At 44.4% G+C, this 26,043-nt stretch overlaps 1 protein-coding gene across 3 annotated transcripts in view; it reads left to right on the top strand.

Moving 5' to 3' along the window:
• CPS1 (carbamoyl-phosphate synthase 1) overlaps positions 1 to 26,043 on the top strand; it is a 195,529-nt gene that overhangs the window by 113,645 nt on the left and 55,841 nt on the right. For all 3 annotated transcript variants that reach the window (XM_083703940.1, XM_083703938.1, XM_083703939.1), the window contains 2 exons: positions 3,207 to 3,383; positions 5,870 to 5,988. In XM_083703940.1, the coding sequence (XP_083560066.1) occupies positions 3,207 to 3,383; positions 5,870 to 5,988 (296 nt within the window). The remainder of the gene's footprint in view (positions 1 to 3,206; positions 3,384 to 5,869; positions 5,989 to 26,043) is intronic.

The following is a 26,043-nucleotide window of genomic DNA, read 5'->3' as shown; positions in this document are numbered from 1 at the left end:
CGGTGTTATATGGTCTCGGCGGCCGATCCCAGTCACCAGTTTAGCTGCCGCATTCTGGATTAATTGCAGTTTCCGAGTCACCTTCAAATGTAGAGCGCGTTGCAGTAGTTCAAGTGGGAGATAACCAGAGCATGCACCACTCTGGCAAGACAGATTGAGGGGGCCAGAGATATGCCGGGCCCCTAAGTTGATGTGATTGCTACAAGCCTAGGTATGAATAACATGTATGGATTCAAAAAGAGAGTGGTTTCACAAGTTTGTTTGTTTGTTTGTTTGTTTATTTGTTTATTTATTTATTTAATAGGTTTATATCTGCTTTTTTAGAAACCTCCACAAAGCAGCTTAGAACTGTATCTAAAATCACAATATTACAAAGATAAAAACTCATCCCATAATTAATCTATCTAGAAAACCCGACAAAACAACAGTAAAACCCAAGGGGCGCGCGCGCGCGCACACACACACACACACTTCTTTCTCATAAGCTCAAACAGCTTTACAGTGGATTAGAATCATAGAATCATAGAATCATAGAGTTGTAAGAGACCACAAGGGCCATCGAGTCCAACCCCCTGCCAAGCAGGAAACACCATCAGAGCACTCCTGACATATGGTTGTCAAGCCTCTGCTTAAAGACCTCCAAAGAAGGAGACTCCACCACCCTCCTTGGCAGCAAATTCCACTGTCGAACAGCTCTTACTGTCAGGAAGTTCTTCCTAATGTTTAGGTGGAATCTTCTTTCTTGTAGTTTGGATCCATTGCTCCGTGTCCGCTTCTCTGGAGCAGCAGAAAACAACCTTTCTCCCTCCTCTATGTGACATCCTTTTATATATTTGAACATGGCTATCATATCACCCCTTAACCTCCTCTTCTCCAGGCTAAACATGCCCAGCTCCCTTAGCCGTTCCTCATAAGGCATCGTTTCCAGGCCTTTGACCATTAAGTGACATTAAATGTCACTTAAAAGAGCTTTCAACTCTAAAAACAAAAAGTTAACAAATCTATTCAAGCAGCATCATCTGGCTTCTTTTCCTACCATAGCTGTGGTTGCCAGTTCCTGAAAGACAAATTTTTGATGCGTTGTTAGCAGTGGAGGCTGCTCCATAGGGGAAATGGGGGAACTGCCCAACCAGTCTTGATTCCTCCAATGCCCAGGACTGAGCTAGCCAGGGCCCACATGGCTATTCTGGTTCACATGCTATAGAAAAATAGTGTCATCAGCATCCTCAAATGTCCTAAGGACCACTTTCAGCAGCTTCATATAGATATCAAATAGCGTTGGAAATAAAGGCGTGCCCTGAAGCAGCCCAAAGCATAACCACCAGAGGGCCAAAAAAAGCACTTTTCTAGTGTTTGTCTCTGAACTTGGCCATGTGGATAGGATCCGACCCACTGTAGCACAATGCCCTCAGTTGGTGTCCCACAGAGCCGGTCCAGGAGGATACCATGGCCAATGATATTGAAAGCAACAGAGAAGTTGAAGAGCAGGAGCAAGGTCACACTCCCCTTGGCCTGCTCTCATTGGGGCAACCAAGGGTCAGGGGCGGAGCAAGCCGATTGGGCGCCTGGGGTGGCGTGCGGGCCCTGCGCCCAGGGGTGGGGCAGGACGCTCTGCGGGGCCTCCGAGGAGTCTGCCTGCCTCCTCCCACTCAGCCACCCTACAGCTGAGGGGGAGGCAGTGGGCAGACCATTTGGGCAGCGCCTAAGGAGAGATGTGTGACTCGGGCGTGCTGCAGGCCCCGCGGTGAGTGCTGCCTGGCATTTTGTCAGCCCCCTCAGTGGTGATACCCGGGACGGGCTCCCCGTACTGCACCCCCTTCCTCCGCCCCTGCCAAGGGTCACCTAGTCCCATGCCCCAGATTGAACCCAGATTGGAATGGAGTTGGGCAGACTGTACCATCCACGACCTGGACTCTTTTTTGGTCCTCCATTTTATTACAGCTCTCTTACAGCTGCAGTAAGATGGATCCATGTTAAGACAATTCACTTAATGAACATTTAAATAAACCTAAAATAATGCTTTCTAGGAACAGAAAAAGCTCACTGTTGCTTTCCAGGTTGAATTTTGATCGAGTGCCACTGGTGAAATCTACACACACATAAAAAAACACTGTGAAAATGCTTTTTAGAAAAATGTTTTGAAAAATACGTTGAATTTTGCATAGCTCATTGTGGCCATATAGTGTCACATTTGTATATTGCACTTTACAACACATTTATAACGTTTTATTTGCAGCTGTGTAGATGAGTCAACTGAATATGCAAACAAATTTAGCATTATCAACAGTACATCTCCAGAAAATTTTAGGAAACAGACAGATTTTTCTGATATATGCATGGATCCACTGATGTATAAGATTTTTGTTGCAGAGAGCTCCTTTTTAGCTTTAGGGGTCAGGGAATGTACAGTTCAGGATTAAAAAGCAAGGCAATTTATGCATAGTCTGCTGTGATTTTAATTATTTCAGTACTGGTTTTTTTAAAATGTTTGGATTGTTTCATTGGGGTTTGTAAGCTGCCTCAACCAGAGAATGAGTAAGGATATGTATAATTGAATGAATACAGCATGCAACATGCAGAAGAGACAGGAGTACAGTTGACAGTGGAGCTGCTCTTTTGTGTGTGGAAGTGTTTCGTTTATACATTAAACAGTGATCTACTTTTTAAAGCATGTGTAGGGAACCTTTGGGCCTCCAGATGTCCCTGAACTACAACTCCCATCAATCTTGGACATTGACCCTTGGTTGCTGGTGGCTTATGGGAGTTGTGGTTCAGCAACATCTGGAGGCCCAAAGTTCCTCACACCTGTTTTAAAGCAAGGGTGGGTAATCTGTGGCCCTCCAGATGTTGTTGGAGTCCAACTCCCATCAGCCCCAGCCACTGCAGCCAACAGTCTGCTTGATGGGGGTTGTAGTTTAGCAGCATCTGGAGAGCTGCAGGTTCCCCCATTCCTGTGACAAAAGGTAGACGTTCCATGGCTCCCTCTTGTGGCTTTACATCCTGCTGTGATCTCCTGTTGCACAGATTTCTTCTGTGCTCTGAACTCTTTTCCATGGAAGTTTCAGCCTGATGTTTTTCCTTATGGCATTCTTGTAGCGGGAGCCCAAATGGTCCTCTTCTTGCCTTGATGGAGGAGTCTGGGAAATTCTGGGGCAGAGAGATGGCATCTTCTGTGCAGACCAGTCAAATAAATTTCCTTACCACAGGTTATGGCTATTGGACGAACGTTCGAAGAGAGCTTTCAGAAGGCCTTAAGGATGTGCCACCCCTCCGTCGATGGCTTTGCAGCAAGTCTGCCAGTGAACCAAGAGTGGCCTGCCAACGTGGACCTCAGGAAAGAGCTGTCCGAAGCCTCCAGCACACGGGTGTTTGCTATGGCCAAGGTATTGTTGTAGAAAGATTGGATCTCATCTGCCCTGTAGATACTGCCCCCCTCCCATCCTTACTCATGATTGGTGATTTTGCAGTGATCAGCTTACCTCATTATTATCAGCCAGTTTTTCTCATCAAATTACAAATTAATAAAAGAGATCAGCACTTGGTGCTTCCATGCCATGTGGTCCTTAAGTTTGGGGTGGTGGATAATAAGTACTGTTGGAGCAAAAATAGAAGTGCCTGGTGAGCCCTCTGACAAAATTACCTTGAAATTCTCTGTGGTGACATATCCCACCACATTGTTCTCAAATTTGCTGTGTAAGAAAGAGGGTCATTGCCATAAGTAGTCATTGTGGCAGCCTTACATGAAATCTTCCCTATTAAGAGGTAGGATCTAATTGCTAATTTTCCATCACAGAATTGGCAATCATTTCTCTCAGATTCCCTACTTTATTGCACAAGTATTTTTCTGGTCTCATTCCTAATATTCTTCAGTATGAGAAGGTTAGATATTGATTATTCTAGAATACATAATTATATAAATCAGTATCTTAGTTCCATAATAATAATAATAATCATCATCATCATCATCCACCTTTCTTCACTTGTTAAAATATAGTTCAGACAGCTGGCAGTGTGCTGATCAGTAGTCCCTAAACATTGTTCTGACACCTGGAGCATGAACAATCTATCCCTATTAGTGCAAACCCTCATTAAGTCATGTTGCAGGTCCTGTCAAAAGTCCTTATTTAAACCTCCATTCCCCTCCTCAAGAAGTGTCATTTATTTTTGTTGGATTGAAAAGTATTATGACTGTTTGCATTTGAAAACCAAATGCAATGAAGAAATCCAGACAAGGACCCCTTGAGTCTGTATCCAGAAAGGCCGAGCAGTGCTGCTTGAAGTAGCAGTTCAAGGGGGAGGCCAAGCACTCAAGGCTCACGCCAAAGAGATTGTGCAGGGCTGCCTGGCACATATTTTCAGCAAACCAGATAACCACGAACAAACTGTTTCTTTGTCCATGAATTGCACCTGCCTTCTCAACTATGGAGACTAATGTTGGACAAAAGACGTTTGGTATAAATGATTTTCTTTACTTCAGAAGGAAACTGAAGCCTGCATTAAGTATAGAAGCCTTCATCTGAATAAACATACCAATGTCAGCTGCAGGTATCAAGAGGAATGTTGTAAATATTCTACAATAGATAGTAAGGTTCTACAGAGCCCTGTGCAAATATAGCAGCAGGGTGTTCAAACTTTCTGTTTGCAAGCAGACTCCTCTGCCAACCCACTGACTAGGAGAACCCCTGCCTGCTCTACTACAGAATGGCAGAGGAACCAATCAGGGAACAGCTGAGGGAAGCTCTTGAGCATTCATAGGCAAACTCGGCCCTCCAGATGTTTTGGGACTACAACTCCCACCATTCCTAGGTAACAGGACCTGTGGTCAGAGATGATGGGAATTGTAGTCCCAAAACATCTAGAGGGCCGAGTTTGCCTATGCCTGCTCTTGAGCTTTGGGAACAAGAGAAATGTGTAATCTGCCCCCATATGGCCTGAAGGCACAGGAGCCAACCTCCTTGTTCAGCAAGCCCAGGCCTAGAATCCTAGAACTGTAGAGTTGGAGGGGACCTGGAGGGTTACTTAGTCCAACCCCCTGCTATGCAGGAATCTTCTGCCCAGTGTGGGACTTGAATCCATGATCCTGAGATCAAGAGTCTCATGCTCTACCACCTGAGCTATCTGCCCTGTCAGTGTCTGAATGGAGAGACTGCCTGGGAACACCAGGACCACTGCTTTGGCTTCTGTGGTGGAGGAAAGGCAAAATATAAATGTAAGAAGAAAAAATAAATAATCTCTGGCCAAGTATGGAGACGCTCACTTAGAGCTGACTCTGTTGAAGCTTAGAGAGAATCCCTTCACATTATTTTTTAATCCCCTCTGAGCCCCTGTAACTGGTAAAAGCGATGCCCATGCCCACGCCTGGCTCTGCATACAGTCATACGGACTTGTGTGTAGCTTCCCACTTTCAAAATAATTTGTAGGGGACTGTAAACAGTTTGTTCTGGTGTCCAGGACAGCCACAATTTCAAAGAGGCACTCAAAAGTGGTATCTGAAGAAGTATGCATGCACATGAAAGCTCATATCAATAACAAGCTTAGTTGGTCTCTAAGGTGCTACTAGAAGGATTTTTTTTATTTTGTTTCAACTATGGCAAACCCACACGGCTACCTACTTGTAACTCAAAAGGACGTTAAGCATAAAAGTGTTTTTCAGTAAGTGAAAACAACAGCAAAATTCAGAGCATTGTTTCAGTTTGTGGCTTACAGAGCCCATCCAAACTGCTGTTGGAAGCCACACTCTATTAACCCCTTCTCAGATGGGCCCAAGGTGGAGAATATACCTAGCATATATTTTCAACTAATCATATACTCATGAACAAACCAGTTCTTTGTCCATGAACTGTGACTGATCAATACCTCTTTCCGGCAGGCTTTGAATGACAACAACCCTGTAGACTATATCCATAAACTTACAGCTATTGATAAATGGTTCATCTATAAAATGCATAATATTGTGAAAATGGAGAAGAGCTTGAAAAGTCTTAATAGGTAAGACTGCCAAATTCCTTTCTCTTAAAGCTCACTTAGCATATTATTCACATGCTTATCCCAACTCTTCAGTGCTTGCTTCACCATATGCATATGCAGATGCAACAAAGGTTTCCATACTCATACTCATTTTTTAAATGTTTGAACTAGCAAGATGCGCACCAGTGCTGGGCATGTATACCAGAATAAGGTAATAGAGGCAGTCTGTAGCTTTGAAGATCGTCTGAGTTACATCCTGTCTCTTCCCAGCTTGCTGCTCCCTATCTTTCCATCCCCCTTGGCGCCAACTTCTTTCCTCCTCCTGCCTCATCTTCTGCTTCATTTCCTCCACTGCCTCATCTGAACTCTGGCTTGCATTCATTTGTGTTCTCAGACAGTACCTGCGCTGGCCACCCTTAGGGTTGGCATCGTTGGGCACTGGTTGAGGTCTGCACCTCAGGACGGACCCCAGTGTAGGTCCTCAGAATCTCCTGGACCTGCTTCTCCTCTTCTTCTTTGCTATGTTCCAGCAGCATCCCCCACTTCTCTTGCCCTCACCATCCAGGCAGTGTCCCCCCCCCCCCCAAATCTGGAACTTACCCTGTTGGTTCTTTATATCCACCTTGATTCTGAACCTATTCCTTGTTTCCATGTCAACCTTTGCACCTTTATTTAGGGTGAACCGTGTTGGTTGCTAACAAGCAAATAGGTTTGAGATGCACTGTGAATGGGTAAAATGAATACTTTGAAGGTTTTGCAAAATGAAAAATGGGGGAAGTAAATATGTTTAATAAATAATACCATCACATATGCCAATCTAATAAATATTTATTGCTTGTAGCCATAGGCCATTGCAAATATAGTAAAATGCCTATTAGCACAGACATAAAACATGGATACATTCCATTTAAAATGCAATCAAAATTGAAATTTAGCTTGCTCAAATTATAAAAAGCCACTTTTACAAACCATTGAACATTTGGTTCAAGATTCTCACTCGGATTTTCTTCACTTCAGTTGCAAACTGTGCAGCTTAATAGGATATATACTTATATTCGTCAGATAAAAAATAATACTGAATTGCCCCATCCGCCACATTGTGACACAAGGTAAGGTAGCCTTTTCCTTCTAAGACAGCCATACAGTGGGCAGTGCAATAAATAATGTACTAAATTGTTAGCGCACCTCTGGAAATGGTTGTATTATCTTTTTCTTATAGGGATAGGATGGCACCTGTCATTCGAAGAAGCAGATGGCATCTGTTGAGATCTTACCGTATTGGCCCGAATATAAGCCTCACCCGCAAATAAGCCACATCTTTAAAATTCAAGGCTTCTTGGGGGGGGGGGCGAGTGCAGCTTATATTCGGGCCAATACGGTAATTCTGTGAATGCTTTTCTCACTTGTGTATAGGTAACATTAGACAAATTCCTTGGAATTCAGTTACAGATAGGTAGCCGTGTTGGTCTGCCATAGTCAAAACAAAAAAAATTCCTTCCAGTAGCACCTTAAAGACCAACTAAGTTAGTTCTTGGTATGAGCTTTCGTGTGCATGCACACTTCTTCAGATACACTGTGTATCTGAAGTGGGTGTATCTGAAGAAGTAGGTGGGTGTATCTGAAGTGGGTGTATCTGAAGAAGTGTGCATGCACACGAAAGCTCATACCAAGAACTAACTTAGTTGGTCTTTAAGGTGCTACTGGAAGGAATTTTTTTTGTTTTGACCTTGGAATTCAGTTCCAATTCCATAGGCAACAAAACCGCCACCATGCGTGACTTTTTTGTCTCGCAGGGGATTGACCTGGCTTGCGTGACGGAGACCTGGGTACGGGAAGGCGAAGTAGTCTCCCTACATGAGATAACACCCCCAGGTTTCTCTGTCCTCCATAAACCGCGGACTATGGGTCGGGGGGGAGGAGTAGCGGTATTATTCCGGGAGGATTGCTCTTTCAGAGCTCTGCCATCACCGGCGATCTCCGGCATTGAATGTGTTGGTCTCGTGTGGGGCACCAAGGAGAGCTTGGCTGTCTGGCTGGTGTACCGACCACCCAGAGCACCTGCAGCCACCCTGTCAGACCTGCTGGAGGTGGTGGCGGGCTGGGCCTTGGAGTTCCCAAACCTACTGGTTTTGGGAGACTTCAACGTCCATGCCGATGCCGCTCCCTCCTCACAGGCTCTGGACCTAGTGACTTCCATGGCAACACTAGGGCTCTCCCAGGTTGTTTTGGGCCCCACTCATCAAGCAGGCCACACGCTGGATCTGATCTTTGGGGCTGGCATAGATGTGATCATGCTCCCTGCTGTGGAAGTGCCATGGTCTGATCACTACGCCCTGAAAGCCAAGATTGACTTCCCGCTCCTCCCCGGCTCGGGTGGTGAACCTATTTGGGCTCGTCCGCGAAAACTGATGGATCCTGATAGATTCCGACAAGCCTTGCGGAACCCTGCTCCTCCTGGCGACTCATTAGATGACCTTGTTGAGGACTGGAATAACCGGCTCTTGGCAGCCATTGATGAGATCGCGCCTAAGCGCCCTCTGCGACCCCGTCGAAACCGGGCCCCTTGGTTTACTGAGGAGCTCCGGAAAATGAAGCGGGATCTCAGACGGCTAGAGCGAGTATGGCGACGGACTCGTGACGGAGCCTCAAGAACATCTTATAGGACACTTATGAAAGCCTATGAGTCGGCTATGAAAGCTGCTAAGAAATCTTACTTTGCAGCTTCCATTGCATCCGCTAGCTCTCGCCCGGCACAACTTTTTAGAATAATTAGGTCAATAACGTCCTTAGGAGGACAACCAAATTTAAGCACAAATTCGACCCACAGCTGTGGGGCATTCGCGAGTTTTTTTGCGGAGAAAGTCCTGTTGCTCCGCCGTGACCTCCCTGCCAATTTAGATACAGTGACTGAACTGGAGGCCCCTCGACTGACTTCAGGTCCAGTGTTGGTCCATTTCGATCGGATACTCCCTACTGATGTGGATAGATTCCTCCAAGTTGGTAGGCCCACCACCTGTCTCCTCGATCCGTGCCCGTCTTGGCTGATTAGGGAGTGTCCAGATGTTGTGCGGACCCCCCTGGTTGAAATTATCAATTTGTCCCTTGACACGGGGACATTCCCAGGGGAACTGAAGGAAGCAGTGGTGTGTCCACTCTTAAAAAAAAAACTTCATTAGATCCCTTAGACCTATCCAATTACCGCCCAGTTTCAAATCTTCCATACCTGGGTAAGGTAATTGAGAGAGCGGTTGCTGAACAGCTTGGTAGGTTTCTGAGGAAACATCGGCATTAGATCCATTTCAGTCCGGTTTCCGTCCTGGTTTTGGGACGGAGACGGCTCTGGTTGCCCTAACAGATGATCTCCATAGACAACTGGATCAAGGCGGGTCAGGACTGCTGATCCTTTTAGATTTGTCAGCAGCCTTTGACATGGTCGATCATGATCTTCTGGACCACCGCCTCGCAGACGTGGGGATACAGGGCTTAGCCCATAACTGGTTGTGCTCTTTTATCTCTGGTCGGGGACAGGGTGGCACTAGGGAGGGAAATGACGTCGCGCCACTCCTTGGTGTGTGGAGTGCCGCAGGGCGCAATTCTCTCCCCGATGCTTTTTAACATCTTTATGCGCCCCCTTGCCCAGATTATCCAGAGCTTTGGGCTGGGCTGTCACCAATATGTTGATGACACTCAGCTCTATCTGCTGATGGATGGCCACACTGACTCGACCCTGAACATACTGACCAGATGCTTGGAAGCTGTGGCTGGATGGTTTCGTGGGAGCCGATTGAAACTAAATCCTTCGAAGACAGAGGTCCTATGGCTAGGTCGGGATGGCATGGGGATGAGGGACCAACTCCCTTCTCTTGCGGGGGCCCAATTAGTGCCATTGCCTTCCGTTAAGAGTTTGGGTGTAATCCTTGACGCCTCCCTTTCCATGGAGGCGCAGGTTACAGCAACAGCCAAGGCGACATTTTTCCACCTTTGCCGCATCAAGCAGTTGGTCCCTTACCTTTCCCGCCCTGACTTGGCCACAGTGATCCATGCGACAGTCATCTCCAGGCTTGACTACTGTAATTCGCTCTATGCGGGTCTGCCCTTGAAGCTGTCCCAGAAACTCCAGCGGGTACAGAATGCTGCAGCGAGGCTCCTCACGGGGTCTCTGCCATGGGAGCATATTCACCCAGTGCTTTTCAAGCTGCACTGGCTCCCGGTGGAGTACAGGGTCAGGTTTAAGGTGCTGCTTTTGACCTTTAAAGCCCTTCACGGCCTAGGACCCTCGTACCTACGGGACCGCCTCTCCCGGTCTGCCCCACGGAGAGCCTCAAGCTCCATAAATAGCAACACCCTAGTGGTCCCGGGCCCTAAGGAAGTTAGATTGGGTTCAACCAGAGCCAGGGCCTTTTCAGTGATGGCTCCGGCCTGGTGGAACGCTCTGCCTCATGAGACCAGGGCCCTGCAGGATCTGATTTCTTTCCGCAGGGCCTGTAAGACAGAGTTGTTCCGCCTGCCCTTTGGCTTGGAGCCAATTTGATTCCCTCCCTCTCTCTCTCTCTCTCTCTCTCTCTCTCTTTTGTTTTCTTTTCCTTCTCCTCCTGTGACGAGGCTACATTTTAATATTTTAATGTTCCATTATTTTAATGTTGTATTTTATTTTTGTTTTTAAGTTGTAATCATTCTTATTGTTTTTATTATTGTTTGTAAGCTGCTCTGAGCCCGGCCTTGGCTGGGGAAGGCGGGGTATAAATAAAAAATTATTATTATTATTATTTAGTTATCTTTTTTAATGGCAGCCTACCACTGAATATTATCAATCCCTTCCGTATCAGGAGATAAGCGGACTTTCCCAATCTGCTGATTAAAAATGGGTTGAAAGCCAAGCATGGCCACATACTCTGTAGGAAAAGAATACAGATTCATTTCGTCCTGGCAGATTTTCATCCATTCCCCCAATCTCAGTTGTTCATGCCAACACTTCTCTGGGAGTGTCAAGTTGGCCATTTAATGGAGCCTGCACCGACACTGGACCATGCTTTTGTTAACTCACAATTCAGTAGAGAGCAAACCTTTCTCTGCTCTCAGCAAACCTGCTGGTGTACCTGGATAGCAAGCAAGTAATTGCCTTAAGAACCCATTATGGAGTTTTTCCAATGAAGTGACATTGCCGTCACCCCAGTCCTCAGGCTCATAGCACATTTCGGTGAATGCTTTCCTAAGAAATATTTTTAGAACAGCCTGTGGCATTTGGCTGCCTTCAGAAAAGAAAAACTTTAGTTCTGGATACCATTTTGACAGCTTCACAAAGTGTTTCCCACTGAAGTGTGTCCTTAAAGGCACTATGCTATTCAGTGGGATGGCCACCCATTGTCCACTTGTGCTTTCTGTGTCCTTTCTTGATTATTATTTTTTAACTTTGGAGTAATTATTGCTGAGATGCTCTTTATTGCAAAAAGATCTAAACAGTTATAATGAGATCCATAGCCAGAACCTTTCACTCCTGAAAGCCGGATGAAGGAAGAACTACAGGAGTGGCTGTTCAAGAATAGCAGTGAATTAAAGTGATTGAATGTTCTTCTTTGGTTCAGGGAACGGGAGTTACAGTCAGAGGCAGAAATCTCCGCAAAAATGGAGACACACCCCATTTTTAAAAACCCTGCCTTTGATTAGCTGCCAGCATTAGCCACATGGAGCTTCTGATTGAGATCACTGTCAGCAGATTGGTAGCTTTCTGAATCAAATGTTTATCATACAACTGTGGGAAAGAAAATTTAACTTTCTTTTAAAAAATGATAATTTTCTGGGAATGAAGATCTCTCCTTAGGATGGAGAGAAATGCTGTGATGGCTGCTGGATCCCCACGTGCTCCTTCTCCTCCCCACCAGCCTTTTGAAATCTTAGTCCCAGCTAGGGATGTTGGAGAATTCCAACAAAAACAGAAAAGAAAGTGGAAATTTGTGTAGTTTGTGTTTGCCTGTGGTCAGGAATGGAAATCACAGAAGCAAATAGCCACATAACCTACATAGCACACTTTCTATTAAAGGCAGAGAGGCAAACAAGGCTGCTGTGTCTCTTCAGTCCGTGCTGGGCTTTTCTCCCCATTGTCAAGCACCAGGGATGTGAGTTGGATAGCTCTTTGCAGAGTTTCCTGCTGCTGTGTGTACTGTGCATGTACTCATTACTCAAGGTGATATAGACATTTTATGAATAAATATTAGAACCTCAAGGTGCAATGCCCTTTCTGCTTCCTTCACCTCTGTGTTTTGGTGTACTGTTTAAATACGTACCAGAATAGAACATTCTGCACCTGATGGAACCTTAGGCAGATCATGGGTGGATTCTGAAGCAGCCCTAAGGAGAGACCTCTGTCAGTTCAATCATTTCTGCTTGCCTGATGGAAGGATCTCCCCTCTCCTTCCCCCACATGCTGTTCTGGGGGGTTCTCCCGCTGCCCCAGAGCCATTTTTCTGTGTGGGGACACATAGAGGAAGGAGAGGGAGGAAAGCTATTTTGTTCTGGCTCCTGCTTGGGCAATTATTTAGTTGAAAGTGTGTGTGTGTTTGAAAAGGTAGAGTGAAATAAGTGTATGGGAAACAATCAAAGCAGGTATCTGGGCTGTATTTCTTTTCCCTTTAAATATTATATAATGTTCAATTGTTTGCTCTCACAAGTCAGTTGATTTAATTGCTTATATGCTGAGTCCTATAGAGACTTTAGTGACATTGATGGAATTGTTGTTTTTTCTGGAAATGGTCATGAGGGGCTTTGACCCACTGGAGAGCAAAGGTCAGAAGCAGCACTAATTTGCATAAAGGTGCATTCATTTGTATGTGCAGAATTGGAGGCTTCTGACCTTCTTTTAGTGCAAAATTCCAGCAGTCAATCTCCCCACTTTTTATGCCATAATATGCCCATATATCCAGTATGACTCACTTCTCTCCTCTCTTCAGAAAGCTATGATCGTGGAGGCATTTCACTCTATTATGTGACTGTATAAAACAAAGTGCAACCGACGGCAGTAAATTGAGGACCAAGGCTGTTTATTGGTCTCCATCCTTTGCTGACGTGGCCATTCTCTTTGTATTTTATGAGGCCCAGAGAGCCTCCTTGATGAATTAGTGCCTAAACCAGTAGTCCGTTTTTCCTTCGTGATGCTTCTGGCTCTCTGAGGTTCAGCCACAAGAGGGTGCCAGAAACTCACAATACATGCTGTTCAGGGAAGTAGCTTGGCAGAAAGCTTCCAGTTATTGTTATGAAAAAGGCTTTCAGCTAATATTTGTTCTGTTGCTCCTTTGACAATATGTAAATTTTTAATTATATAGTTATTTCACCCAGAAAGTCAGCTGCAGTTTTAGTGCCTATGGAAGGAGGGGCGAAAGTTTGCAGTAGGTTATTTACTGTTTCACATATAATCATAGAATTGTAGTGTTGGACGGGTCCCCCAAGGGTTATCTAGTCAACCCTTGCAATGCTCAGCTCAAGCATCCCTGACAGATGACCACCCATCCTCTGCTTGAAAGCCACCAAGGAAGGAGAGCTCACCACCTTCCACTGCCAAACAGCTCTTAATGTCTCTGATGTTTAATGTCTGATGTTTAGTCGGAATCTTTTTTCTTGTAACTTGAATCCATTGCTTCAGGTCCTACCCTCTGGAGCTGGGAAAAAAGGAGCTTGCTCCATCTTTCATGTGACAGCCTTTTAGATATTTGAAGATGGCTGTCATATCTCCTCTCAGTCTCCTCTTTTCCAGGCTAAACATGCCCAGCTCCCTCACCGTTCTTCATAAGGCTTGGTTTCCAGGCCCTTGTTCATCTTGGTCACATGTTCCAGCTTGTCAATACCCTTCTTAAACTGTGGTGCCCAGAAGTGGACACAGTACTCGAGGTCTAACCAAGGCAGAATAGAATGGTACTATTACTTCCCTTGATCTGGAGTAACTTCGAATCTATCTTCCATGTCATGATTTATTATCTTTCTGATTTCACTTATGCATTCATAGTTACTGTGGTTGAAATGAGCCAGAATTTCCCACCATTTGCATTGAGTCCATTTGCATTGCATTTGTTCAGACTGCTAAGAAATTCAAGCTATTTTACTATGTGTGGATTTGTGTAGTACTTTTTCTTTTAAGGCACATGAGAGTTGACTCTCATGAAAGCATCTTGGATATTTTCACAGATCCGACTTAATTGGTTGTTTATGGACATAAATCAGAACATAATTAAGAATTGGAAGGGATAATTATTTGAATTTTGTGATGTGCACAATATGTGTATTTTACAGGGGAAATACTTACAACATGCATATTTTAATGGAGAAATAGAATGGGTCATGTGTATTTATGGGGGTGAGTAAAGTGTGTATGGTATGCATATAAAACACATATTTCATGCAAAATGCATATTGAATAAAATATGTGCAATTTCAGTGCAAGTTTTTCAAACAGTTTTTTTATTAAAAAATCTGCAGAAGGTTGGACAGAAGTGATTTATGTCTGAAAGCATGTGAAGCTGGCATGGAGTGGAAATGAGGCTGATCTGTCCCTCTCTAAGTTAGGGAAGAGTTGTGATAGTATTTCACGTGTGTCTCATGGCACTGATTTAACAGAAGCACATGTGCGTCCACATACCAAAACGTGTGCTTTTACGCATTTCATAGTTCAAACAACAATTGTTCTTACTAAGACCTCTCTAGGTGAAAGGCCTTCGTCCTGGAGAGAAAAACTTCTCTTCAAGCTTGCAGTTTTCCACTTCAGGGAGATTCAGGTCTTGCTAGTAGAGGATGGGGCCAGAAATCTGTTCAATTCACATTTTTAATGTGAACCTACACGGTTCACATTTCCCAAGTGAACTGAAACATTGCTGTCCTTCAAAATGTGGACATCTCTGAATTTTGTGACATAGTCTTCCAACCAAAAGAATGCTTACAAAAAGAGAACGACCCTGCGTTAGGCAAAAGTGCACAGAATAATGCTTGTATTGGTGATAATGAGGTACAGAGTGCACTTTATTTGGGGAAATAGTTAGCACAAAATGCACATATTTCTTTAAATGCACTCAAGTTGTCCATGAATGTTCACAGAATCACAGAATTCATAGAAGCATAGAAATGTAGAGTTGGAAGGGTCTCCTGAGGGTCATCTTGTGGAACCCCCTCCAATGAAGGAATCTCAACATACTCTTTTAAAAGTGCACAAACTAACATGGAAATGGAGAGGGCTGAATTTAAGGTCGAGGAGAGAGAGAGAGAAGCCAAGGTGCACACATTCACTTTCCGTAGTTTCCAGAGAACGGAGTCAGTGTGCGTCCTCTGCGTGTTCAGCACAGAATGCGAGGGATATTTATTGATTAATATACCTGTCCTAAATATTTTTTTAAAAAAACAACAACATGCACTGATATCAGAGGGAATGTTAGGGAGGCAAGGGAATGAAAGTCAGGACAGAAACTGGCCCCATCTTGGTACTTCACACTAGTTTATATACTAATAGAAAATGATAATGTATTGTGACTTCAACTAAGGGTAGAGTCCTATATACCACATCAGGCAGCACTTCTAAATGACGGCCAGAGGAAAGTTAATGTCATGATAGAAATGGGATTTGGCATTTTATGCTCCCCCTGAAGCCTGCGGTTTCCAATCACCGTTCCACTCCCCCTGCCCCCTGTGTAGATTTTGTTCTACCTTCACTGTAAAACTGTTTCCAGCTTGAAAGTAACCCGCTGTGACACAAGCTTCACTTTAGATCCCTCAGCAATGTTTAAATATGACCAAGTGCTCATTGGCAACTTCCCAGCTGCTTGCCATGCATCTCTGCTGCCTGCAAGGTGGCTCTTCTATTACCATTATTATTAATTGTTTGCATTATAAAAGTGCCTAGAGGCCCAGCCATGAATTGTTCTGATGGAACATAGAATCCTTTTGAAAAGCAGATGCTTTATTTGGCTTGATCTGTTAGACAGATAAATAGACTAGAGAGTGATTAAACCCTGTGAAATGAATTACATTTAGAAGAAGGAAATGCTGTGATTATTACCAGTCCATAGTTCCTGCTATATCCATGATATACCCATATTATCTCAGTTAACCGTCTGCAGCTCTTCACACATTAGGATGGTCAGCTGGTGTTCCCTGGGCCAGATCCAGCCTTCTTCCAAGGCTAAGTTTTTCAATGCAATTGTATCTTTCCACCATTAGGCCCTACCAAAGTTTAATAAAGGTCTGGTAGAAAGTTTACTCTCCATTTCAAGCTGTTGGAAGGTTACACTATCTAGCTCAGTGTTTCTCAAACTTGGATTTCCGCCTGTTGTTGCACTACAACTCCCATCATCCCTAGATACCAGGACCAATGTTCAGGGGTGATGGGAATTGTAGTCCAAAAACAGCTGGAGACCCAAGTTTGAGAAACCCTGATCCAGTGTATATTTAGGGATGGAAAGATCAGTCTATTTCTGGTCCAGATCAAATTCACACTTGTTCAGTCAGAAGTCATTTCTGCATTGATTTGTGACTTTATAAATTTTTGTATCAATGTTTTTATACACATTTTATCTCAATGCACACATTTCTGATTGTATTTTATCCCCAAATGCACTATTTTTTAATCATTTTGATATTTTTAAAATCTGAGATGTGTATTTCCCAATAATCATATTCTGTGTTTTAGGTGTGAATTAGGTCAGTTCACTTAGAAATGTGCCCCCAAAGAAATTATCTTCAAATCCTTGTGCATATTCCCAATTCTCCATCGGCGTCTGGGTTTAATAATGGATATATTGCTGAGTAATTGTCCCCCCCACCCACCCGGCTCTAGAGCCATAACCATTTCGCAGCCCCTGTGGCCTGCTGGGTAATTCCATTTCCTTTTCTTCTGGCTTGGCAATAGTGGACGCCAGGGCAGTACCCTGCAGAGGGGCAAATTTCACATGGAGCCCACCAACTGCTGATTGGTAATTTACTGGATTCAAATAATACAAAGGGAGCAAGGGAAAGAAATATTTCTTGCTTCACCGATACAGATAGCTTCTGTGATTGGACTATTCACTTCATCTCTGCTTTTTCTACTTCTCCTTAACTGTCCTGTAAATCATCCTGATTGCTCGATGGCAGGGGGTTAGTTGCTGCCATTGGTTTATGGAGGGGAGACTTAATGTACTTGTAATTCTTGTTAAAAGGCTTTGTACGGCTTCTGTACAAGCTGCTTGTAGCTGATGTTTCCACAGCCCTTTGTGAATCTGAACTCTTAGACCCTCCCTATAACTCACTTTATAAAGAAGGAAATTGTCCTTTTCTGAAGGACATGTCAAGGATGGCCCTTCTCCTCTTTATGTTTGCATTAGCTATGGAATCTTTTGCTCAAAGATTAGAAGTAATGAAAGACTAAAAGGTATACCTGCAGGAGCCTGTGAACATAAGAGAGTTATGCTGGTGCCATTATTCTTCCAGCCTCAAAATCATTAAACTCGCATACAGTTATCATGGAAACGATAGGAAAGTGTAGCTGTGTCTCAGGGTGTGAAATAAATTATAGTAATCGGAGAATTTTCTGTTATGGTGACAACAGCAAAAAAGAGGTAGGGTTTATAAAAAAAAATATTTTCATGCATGGGGAAACTGTAATGAAGTGTAGAAAAAAAAATGATTGTAAGGCGGCAAACAATAGTGAAGTACCTCCTGTGAATTGTCTTGCCCCAACCAAATGGAAAACACATACACAAGTTATTCAATTACCGTAATAGGGGAACTGTTCAGATTATGGTTACGTATGTTTTAGAATCTATGGTGCACCCTTACAGGAAGAAAAGCCCAGTAAAAACCTTTTCTTTATGAGTCCATTTGAAGTAGCTGGGAGGGGGAATGCTATGAATAGGAGGAACTCAGTGGTACGGATAGAGATGTAATCCAGCAGCTCCTAGAACACACTCATGTTAATACCACTTTAATGTCAGACTCTATGGTCGGCCGGTAGACTAATCAATAGATTCGAATCCTCTCTCTCCCCCCTCCCGGCTACTTCAAACAAACCTGTAAAGGAAATGTTTTGTAGAGGGCTTTCCTTCTTCTGAGGAAAGCATCCTTGGTTCCAAAGGTGCAAAAACAGCTGATCCTGCAAATGTGTTTCAGATATATATTTGCTCTGTGTCCAGGGACTTGAGCGGGAGGTGGCAGAGGTGACACAAAATCCATCTCCAGGTAAACAACTGAGACCAGCCATTTAAAACGGCGGCTTTCCTGAGAGATTTTGCACAGGCCTTGCTGTGCAGGTGAAGGGGCAGAGGACCGCAAGGGCAAGGCCGTTGCTTTTAATTCACGCTTCCTTCATCTCTTCACTATGCCGAACATTTATTGAAAAATAATTGCCGGTTGTATTTTTAAAAATAGGTATTTTGCTGTGTTAGTCTAGAGATATGAGAGGTACAAAACAAGGATGTTTCTGTGTTCATTCTATATTTTTGCATTTAGCAAACTCATGTTATATGTTATATATTAGGGTTGCACTAATGTTCGGAGGAAAAAAACCAAGAACTGCTCTAAGCTCTGGTGGATTTTCTCTGCCACTCTCCTATGTACTACGGGAGTGCAGGGAATCCTTCATTTCAGGCAGGGCAGTCCAAACCCTGAGGTGGAGGCAGACCCCCCTCCCTGCAGTCTTGTGTTCCTTTGCTAAGGGGGGAGTTCTAGCAGCAGTGAGGAGAGGGTCTGCCCCTGAGCAGCACCCTGGTACGTCTGTTGCCCAAATGACATTTGATTATTTCCATAATCTTGGGAAGGGGCCAAAAATGTAGTCAATGTAGGAATATATGCATGATGACATAATTTCAGGGCATATATATTAGGAGGCGGAGCAACATGGTTCCAGTAATACAAATGTTTTAGAGGTGGGGAGGGGGCAGAGCTGGCAGAGGGATGGACTAGATGACCCTCAGGATTCTTCCCAACTCTACAATTCCATGGTCATGTGATGGCAGTGAGCCTGCTCCACATCTCTTTGAGGTGCCAGCCTGGGAGCTGCCATGGCAAAGAGGCATTTCCTTCTCCTCACCCTCTGATGTGGGTGCGGTGGTGGTTATGCTGCTCCAATAAACCCCTCATTGCTAGTCTCAGGTTTGGAATTTCATTTCTTCATTCCTAGCATGGCCCCTCTGGCTTTCATATGGCACAGGCCAAGCACATTGGAGAGAAGGCTAAGCTTAGAAATCTTTTCCCTTACATGCTAGATTTCCATATCCAGTGAAGGTTTTATAAAACACCCCCCCCACACACACACACAAATATGGGAGACCATTCAGTCATGCTGGACCATCCCTCACCAGCAGCCAGAAGTCCTGGAACAGTTTTGTTACCTTCTTTGCTGTAAAATAGTTGAACAAAGAGTGGAGCTGAAAAGCTCTGGAACTGCTTATTCATTTGTTGTTCAACCCTAATATGACGCTTTCAAATCTAGATACAGTCATACCTCGGGTTAAAGATGCTTCAGGTTAAATCTTTTCAGGTTGTGTCCCATGGTGACCCAGTAGTACCGGAAAGGGTTACTTCTGGGTTTCGCCGCTCACGCATACACAGACACTCAAAATGATATCACGCGCATGTGCAGAAGCGGTGAATTGCGACATGTGCAGACACGGGTTGCGTTCTGCTCAGGTTGCGAATGGGGCTCTGGAACGGATCCTGTTCGTAACCAGAGGTACCGCTGTACTATGAAGTAAGATTGGTGGCCCTGCTCGTTCCTTGACTCAATCAAGACTTTCTAGCCAAGTCCTTTCAAGCCCTGATGCTTTCAACTGTCAAGGCCAAGCAGGTCCAAGCGATCTTGTTTGTAGCAAAAGTTCTGTTGTACACTAGCTTCTGGAAATAGAGGGAAACACTTTTTTTGAGGGGGCGGCATTCTTTGTGCCCATATATCTTGAAAGAGCACAAAGGTGTACTTTGAAAATAGATTTTTGCTTTCTGGAAATAGGAGTTCAGTATGCAGAGATATAAGAACTGGAAGGAAAACCTTAGATCGAGACTTTGCAAGCTGAAAACAGTGGACTGGAATGAAAGAAAGATCAAAGGATCATCAATAGACCATTGTCTTTTCTGTTGAGTGTCACACACGCTTTGCAAAAGAAAAGTTTAAAAGATATAAACTCCAAATCTCCATATAGGGAACTAATGTGCATGATTCATCCAGAGAGACCAATACTCCTGTATAGATTAACTCCCCATGGGTGGAAATGGCTGAAATGCACAGGAAGTGCACTCATCAGGGGCGAAACTACACTTTCCTACACCCAGGTCAAAGGCTCAGTTTGGCAACCCCATGCATCTTATTAATATTAATGTCCTCCCAGATTTCTCTCTCACACATAGTTGTAACAGCACACAGGGAAAGGGGAAGGGGGACTGTTGCTTTTGCCTCTTCAGGTTTTCCTGCTTCCCCTTGAAAATTAAGCATCCCTCCAGTCAGGGGTAGTCAACCTTTTTATACCAACTGCCCACTAATGCATCTTTCTTGATGGTAAAATTTCCTTACCACCATCCAGTGCTCGATGGAAGGAGGATTCAGCTTGTGCCGTAGAACCCCCAGCCGCCCACCTAGAATCCTGAAACGCCCACGAGTGGGCAGGAGGGGCCAGGTGGACAAGCCCTGCCTCCGGTGCTCAGCAGCTCGAGATCCAAGAGGCAAACGCTGAGATTAGAGCTGCCAAAGGACGCTTTTAGACTCTGGAGCTGCAAGGAGGGGCCAAGGCCGGAGGAAGCCCAGGCAGGCTGGGAGCCTCCATGGTGCCCCTCTGGAGGCTTCACCTGGGCAAACCCCCAGCTAGCCCCCCCAGCTACTCATGGCCCTGGCGCTTATTATGCTTGTTGAAGGTTTTGCTCTGCAATTTGGTCTGTTTTACATGTTTGCAAGCTAATAGGAATTATCCTTTTTCTTTTATTTCATCTGAAGAAAAGGAAAACATGGGAAAAAAGAATTACATAAGGACCTGAGTTAGATGGTTTTACAGTGGGCCTGCTCACTCAGGGTGTGTCTGTGTGTGTGTGTGTGAAATCTCAACCTAGTAAAAGTCACAGGTCCACAAGCACTCCCTTATGTTCTTTTTTTTCTGCATTGAAAATAAAAAAATTAAAAATTAAAAAAACAAACAAAAAGCACTCCCTTATGTTCAGTTTTTAAAATGAAGAAAGTAGGAAAAACCCCTGGGCCGGTAAGATACAATCTAAGTCAAATCCCTTATGAATACACAGTGGAAGTGAGGAACAGGTTTAAGGATTTAGATTTGGTGGACAGAGTGCCTGAAGAACTATGGATGGAGGCTCGCAACATTATACAGGAGGCAGCAACGAAAACCATCCCAATGAAAAGGAAATGCAAGAAAGCAAAGTGGCTGTCCAGTGAGGCCTTACAAATAGCGGGGGAGAGAAGGCAAGCAAAATGCGAGGGAGATGGTGAAAGATACAGGAAATTGAATGCAGATTTCCAAAGAATAGCAAGGAGAGACAAGAAGACCTTCTTAAACGAGCAATGCAAAGAAATAGAGGAAAGCAATAGAATGGGAAGAACCAGAGATCTGTTCAAGAAAATTGGAGATATGAAAGGAACATTTCGTACAAAGATTTCCATAATAAAGGACAAAAGTGGAAAGGACCTAACAGAAGCAGAAGACATCAAGAAGAGGTGGCAAGAATACACAGAGGAATTATACCAGAAAGAAATGGATGTCTCGTATACCCCAGGTAGTGTGGTTGCTGACCTTGAGCCAGACATCCTGGAAAGTGAAGTCAAATGGGCCTTAGAAAGCACTGCAAATAACAAGGCCAGTGGAAGTGATGGTATTCCAGCTGAACTATTTAAAATTTTAAAAGATGATGCTGTTAAGGTGCTGCACTCAATATGCCAGCAAGTTTGGAAAACTCAGCAGTGGCCAGAATATTGGAGAAGATCAGTCTACATCCCAATCCCAAAGAAGGGCAGTGCCAAAGAATGCTCCAACTACCGGACAATTGCACTCATTTCACACGCTAGCAAGGTTATGCTTAAAATTCTACAAGGAAGGCTCAAGCAGTATGTGGACCGAGAACTCCCAGAAGTGCAAGCTGGATTTAGAAGAGGCAGAGGAACCAGAGACCAAATTGCAAACATGCGCTGGATTATGGAGAAAGCTAGAGAGTTCCAGAAAGACATCTACTTCTGCTTCATTGACTATGCAAAAGCCTTTGACTGTGTCGACCAGGGCAAACTATGGCAAGTTCTTAAAGAAATGGGAGTGCCAGATCACCTCATCTGTCTCCTGAGAAATCTCTATGTGGGACAAGAAGCTACAGTTAGAACTGGATATGGAACAACTGATTGGTTCAAAATTGGGAAAGGAGTACGACAAGGCTGTATTTTGTCTCCCTGCTTATTTAACTTATATGCAGAATTCATCATGCGAAAGGCTGGGCTGGATGAATCCCTAGCCGGAATTAAGATTGCCGGAAGAAATATCAACAACCTCAGATATGCAGATGACACAACCTTGATGGCAGAAAGTGAGGAGGAATTAAAGAACCTTTTAATGAGGGTGAAAGAGGAGAGCGCAAAATATGGTCTGAAGCTCAACATCAAAAAAACGAAGATCATGGCCACTGGTCCCATCACCTCCTGGCAAATAGAAGGGGAAGAAATGGAGGTAGTGAGAGATTTTACTTTCTTGGGCTCAATGATCACTGCAGATGGCGACAGCAGCCACAAAATTAAAAGACGCCTGCTTCTTGGGAGAAGGGCAATGACAGGCCTAGACAGCATCTTGAGAAGTAGAGACATCACCTTGCCAACAAAGGTTCGTATAGTTAAAGCTATGGTTTTCCCAGTAGTGATGTATGGAAGTGAGAGCTGGACCATAAAGAAGGCTGATCGCCGAAGAATTGATGCTTTTGAATTATGGTGCTGGAGGAGGCTCTTGAGAGTCCCATGGACTGCAAGAAGATCAAACCTCTCCATACTGAAGGAAATCAACCCTGAGTGCTCACTGGAAGGACAGATTGTGAAGCTGAGGCTCCAGTACTTTGGCCACCCCATGAGAAGAGAAGACTCCCTGGAGAAGACCCTGATGTTGGGAAAGATGGAGGGCACAAGGAGAAGGGGACGGCAGAGGACGAGATGGTTGGATAGTGTTTCCAATGTTACCAGCATGAGTTTGACCAAACTGTGGGAGGCAGTGGAGGACAGAGGTGCCTGGCGTTCTCTGGTCCATGGGGTCACGAAGTGTCGGACACGACTAAACGACTAAACAACAAACAACAACATGTTCAGTTTTGTTCAGATACTATTTCCCCATGTTGCTTTTTGATTTAAATTGGGGGGGGGGGGAATCACATTTTTATGCATGAGTAAGATTGTCCAAAGCATCGGTTGTCTTAAAATATAATAGCTAATCATGTTTCACTAACTCACAACATTAGGATATTTACCTAACTAAAATTAGCTCCATATTTGTCAATTATGAGTCATTGTCTAAAACCCAAATGCCATATGATAATTAATTGCAATGTGCACAACATATAGATCTAGATACTGAATCAGTCAACATGGGAGGCTGTTTGGGGGTGAGCACTTGCACACGTCTTTTGATGCTTCTCTTCTGCATACACGTGAAACACCCGTCATGATTCCCATGTACCACTTCCATTTTTCAAAGTGCATACAAATGTTGTGATCTATGCAGGCAGCACAGCCCTCCATAAATATGAGAAGCACAAAGCTTCTAGAACATTGGAAAATATCCCTGCGAGAGCTAGAGGGGGCCATTACACATTCAGGGCTCGTCATGCCACTTTCGCCCAGGGAAACTGGATCCTTACTGCTGAATTGGAGCAAACGTTAACCGGGTTTTCTATGGATTGACGTTTGCTCCAAGTCAGTGGCAAAAAGCAAGTTTTCCTGGGGAAGGTATGATACGATACAGGACGATACTCTTTATTGTCATTGTCCCATATAGAACAACAAAATTGAAAAATCTACATAAGACATTCAAAAACCAACAAGCCTGCCATCCCAGCTATCCCAAGCTCGTTAGCCCCCTAAAAACTCTGATACCCCTTTTTTAAATACAATAAACTCCCATAGAGACTCCTTAAGGTAAAGGTAAAGGTACCTCTGCCCGTACGGGCCAGTCGTGACCGACTCTGGGGTTGCGCACCCATCTCGCTTAAGAGGCCGGGGGCCAGCGCTGTCCGGAGACACTTCCGGGTCACGTGGCCAGCGTGACGAAGCTGCTCTGGCGAGCCTGCACCAGCGCAGCACACGGAAACGCCGTTTACCTTCCCACTATAAAGCGGTACCTATTTATCTACTTGCACTTTCGAACTGCTAGGTGGGCAGGAGCTGGGACCGAAAGACGGGAGCTTACCTCGCCGCGGGGATTCGAACCGCCGACCATACGATCGGCAAGTCCTAGTCACTGAGGTTTTACCCACAGCGCCACCCGCGTGGGTAAGAGACTCCTTACAATTCGTTTAAAACCAAAATTGCATTTGGGTAGAAACTGTTTCTCAGGAGGCTGGAACAAATGGAAAACCACTCGGACTCATGCTTTCTAGGCGCGGGAAAAGTGAAATGCGGACAAGCCCTAAGCCAAGGTATTTATGTACCTTTGCAGAAACTTGCGGTATCTGAAAGCAGGGCATTGAGAAAAGCAGCCTTTTAATGTATTTTTGCCCCAAACTAGTGCATATTCAGCGTCATAGGGAGAGCGTTCCCATAAAGAGTGAAGTAATATCATGGAATTGCTTCCCCACTGAACTAATCAGAGAATGTTGTGTTGGAAACCCCTTCTTGCATGTAGGTCCCAGCTCTCCAGTACAGGAACAGAACTGTAAAACTAGGTGGGGGCATTTGCATAGCTTTGCCTCATTAACCATATTCATCCCTCTCAGGGTGTCTTTGCATGGTTTAGATGAAGGAAATGCAGCTGATGTGCTTCCTCTTTTTGTACTTCTGGATCTACATAAGAGATCCATGTTAATGCAAAAGAGGTCCATGTATAGTTCCCATGGTAAGACGTCCAGCTCTAGTTACAGATATGGGTCATAGATCTTACTGGGAAGTGTGGTGCATGTGAGTTCTCCCTTCACACCAGGGCTGAATTATATTACTGTTCCATAGTTTGGCTGTACTCCACTTCACCTGCCTTCCAATTTAACGTGAGCTCAGTTGATACAGCCTCTGTGTGTGTATTGAATAGATTTGCCTCTCTCTCTCTCGTATATGCATTTGTGTGTTTGGGGATCCTTGTGTCAGACCCCACTTTGTACTATGCATATGTGGTAGACTATTAGAATATACCAGTTTGCATATAAACTGTGCACATGGACTCTGTATGCACAGTCAGGGACCCTGGGGGGGGGGGGACAGGTCCACTGACTGTGTAGCCAAGCTTACACTGTTTGCACGCACTTTAATGAAGGGATAGCAAACATTGTGCCCAACAGATTTTGTTGAACTCTACTTCCCATCAGCTCCAGCCTGCATGACCAGTGGGAGCTGGAGTTTACCAACATTTGGAAGGCACCACAATAACGACACCTCATCTGTTGCATGCAGGTGGGATCTCCAGCTGTAGCGCTACTCCCGTGTGGACTTTATAGATGCACATTAGTCACACGAATAGGAGAATTTTAAAAATACTTTTCAGAATTGGCCCAGGAACAGTTTCCTGTACAGTTTTCAGTTCATAGATTTTCCCCTTCTAAGTTTACTTGTATGTACAAGCACACATTGATGAAAATGCCGCTCAAACAGAATCTTGTTCTGGTCATGTGATTGCATCCCAATTGCATCCCAATGTGCACAGGAACTCAGGTGCATCAGTAACCTGTAAGATACAAAGGACATGACTGAAGACTAGCAATCTGTTCATGTGCAGTAATCTAAACAAAATATGAAATTAAAAATGGGAAAATTTCAGAAGTGCCACTTGGCACATAAGATCAGGTAACTTGGGACCCAAATATCTAGGGAGAACTTCGGCTGGGGAGAACTTTATAAGCGTCTAAACATAATACATTTTCGCAGAAGTGCAAAAAAGCAAGTATTAAATGCCCTCAGAAGCATAATGT

The sequence above is a fragment of the Podarcis gaigeae genome (assembly GCF_964106915.1).
Source record: "Podarcis gaigeae genome assembly, chromosome: 1".
In the NCBI taxonomy this organism is placed as follows: Eukaryota; Metazoa; Chordata; class Lepidosauria; order Squamata; family Lacertidae; genus Podarcis; species Podarcis gaigeae.
This window is presented reverse-complemented; position numbering and strand designations above follow the sequence as displayed.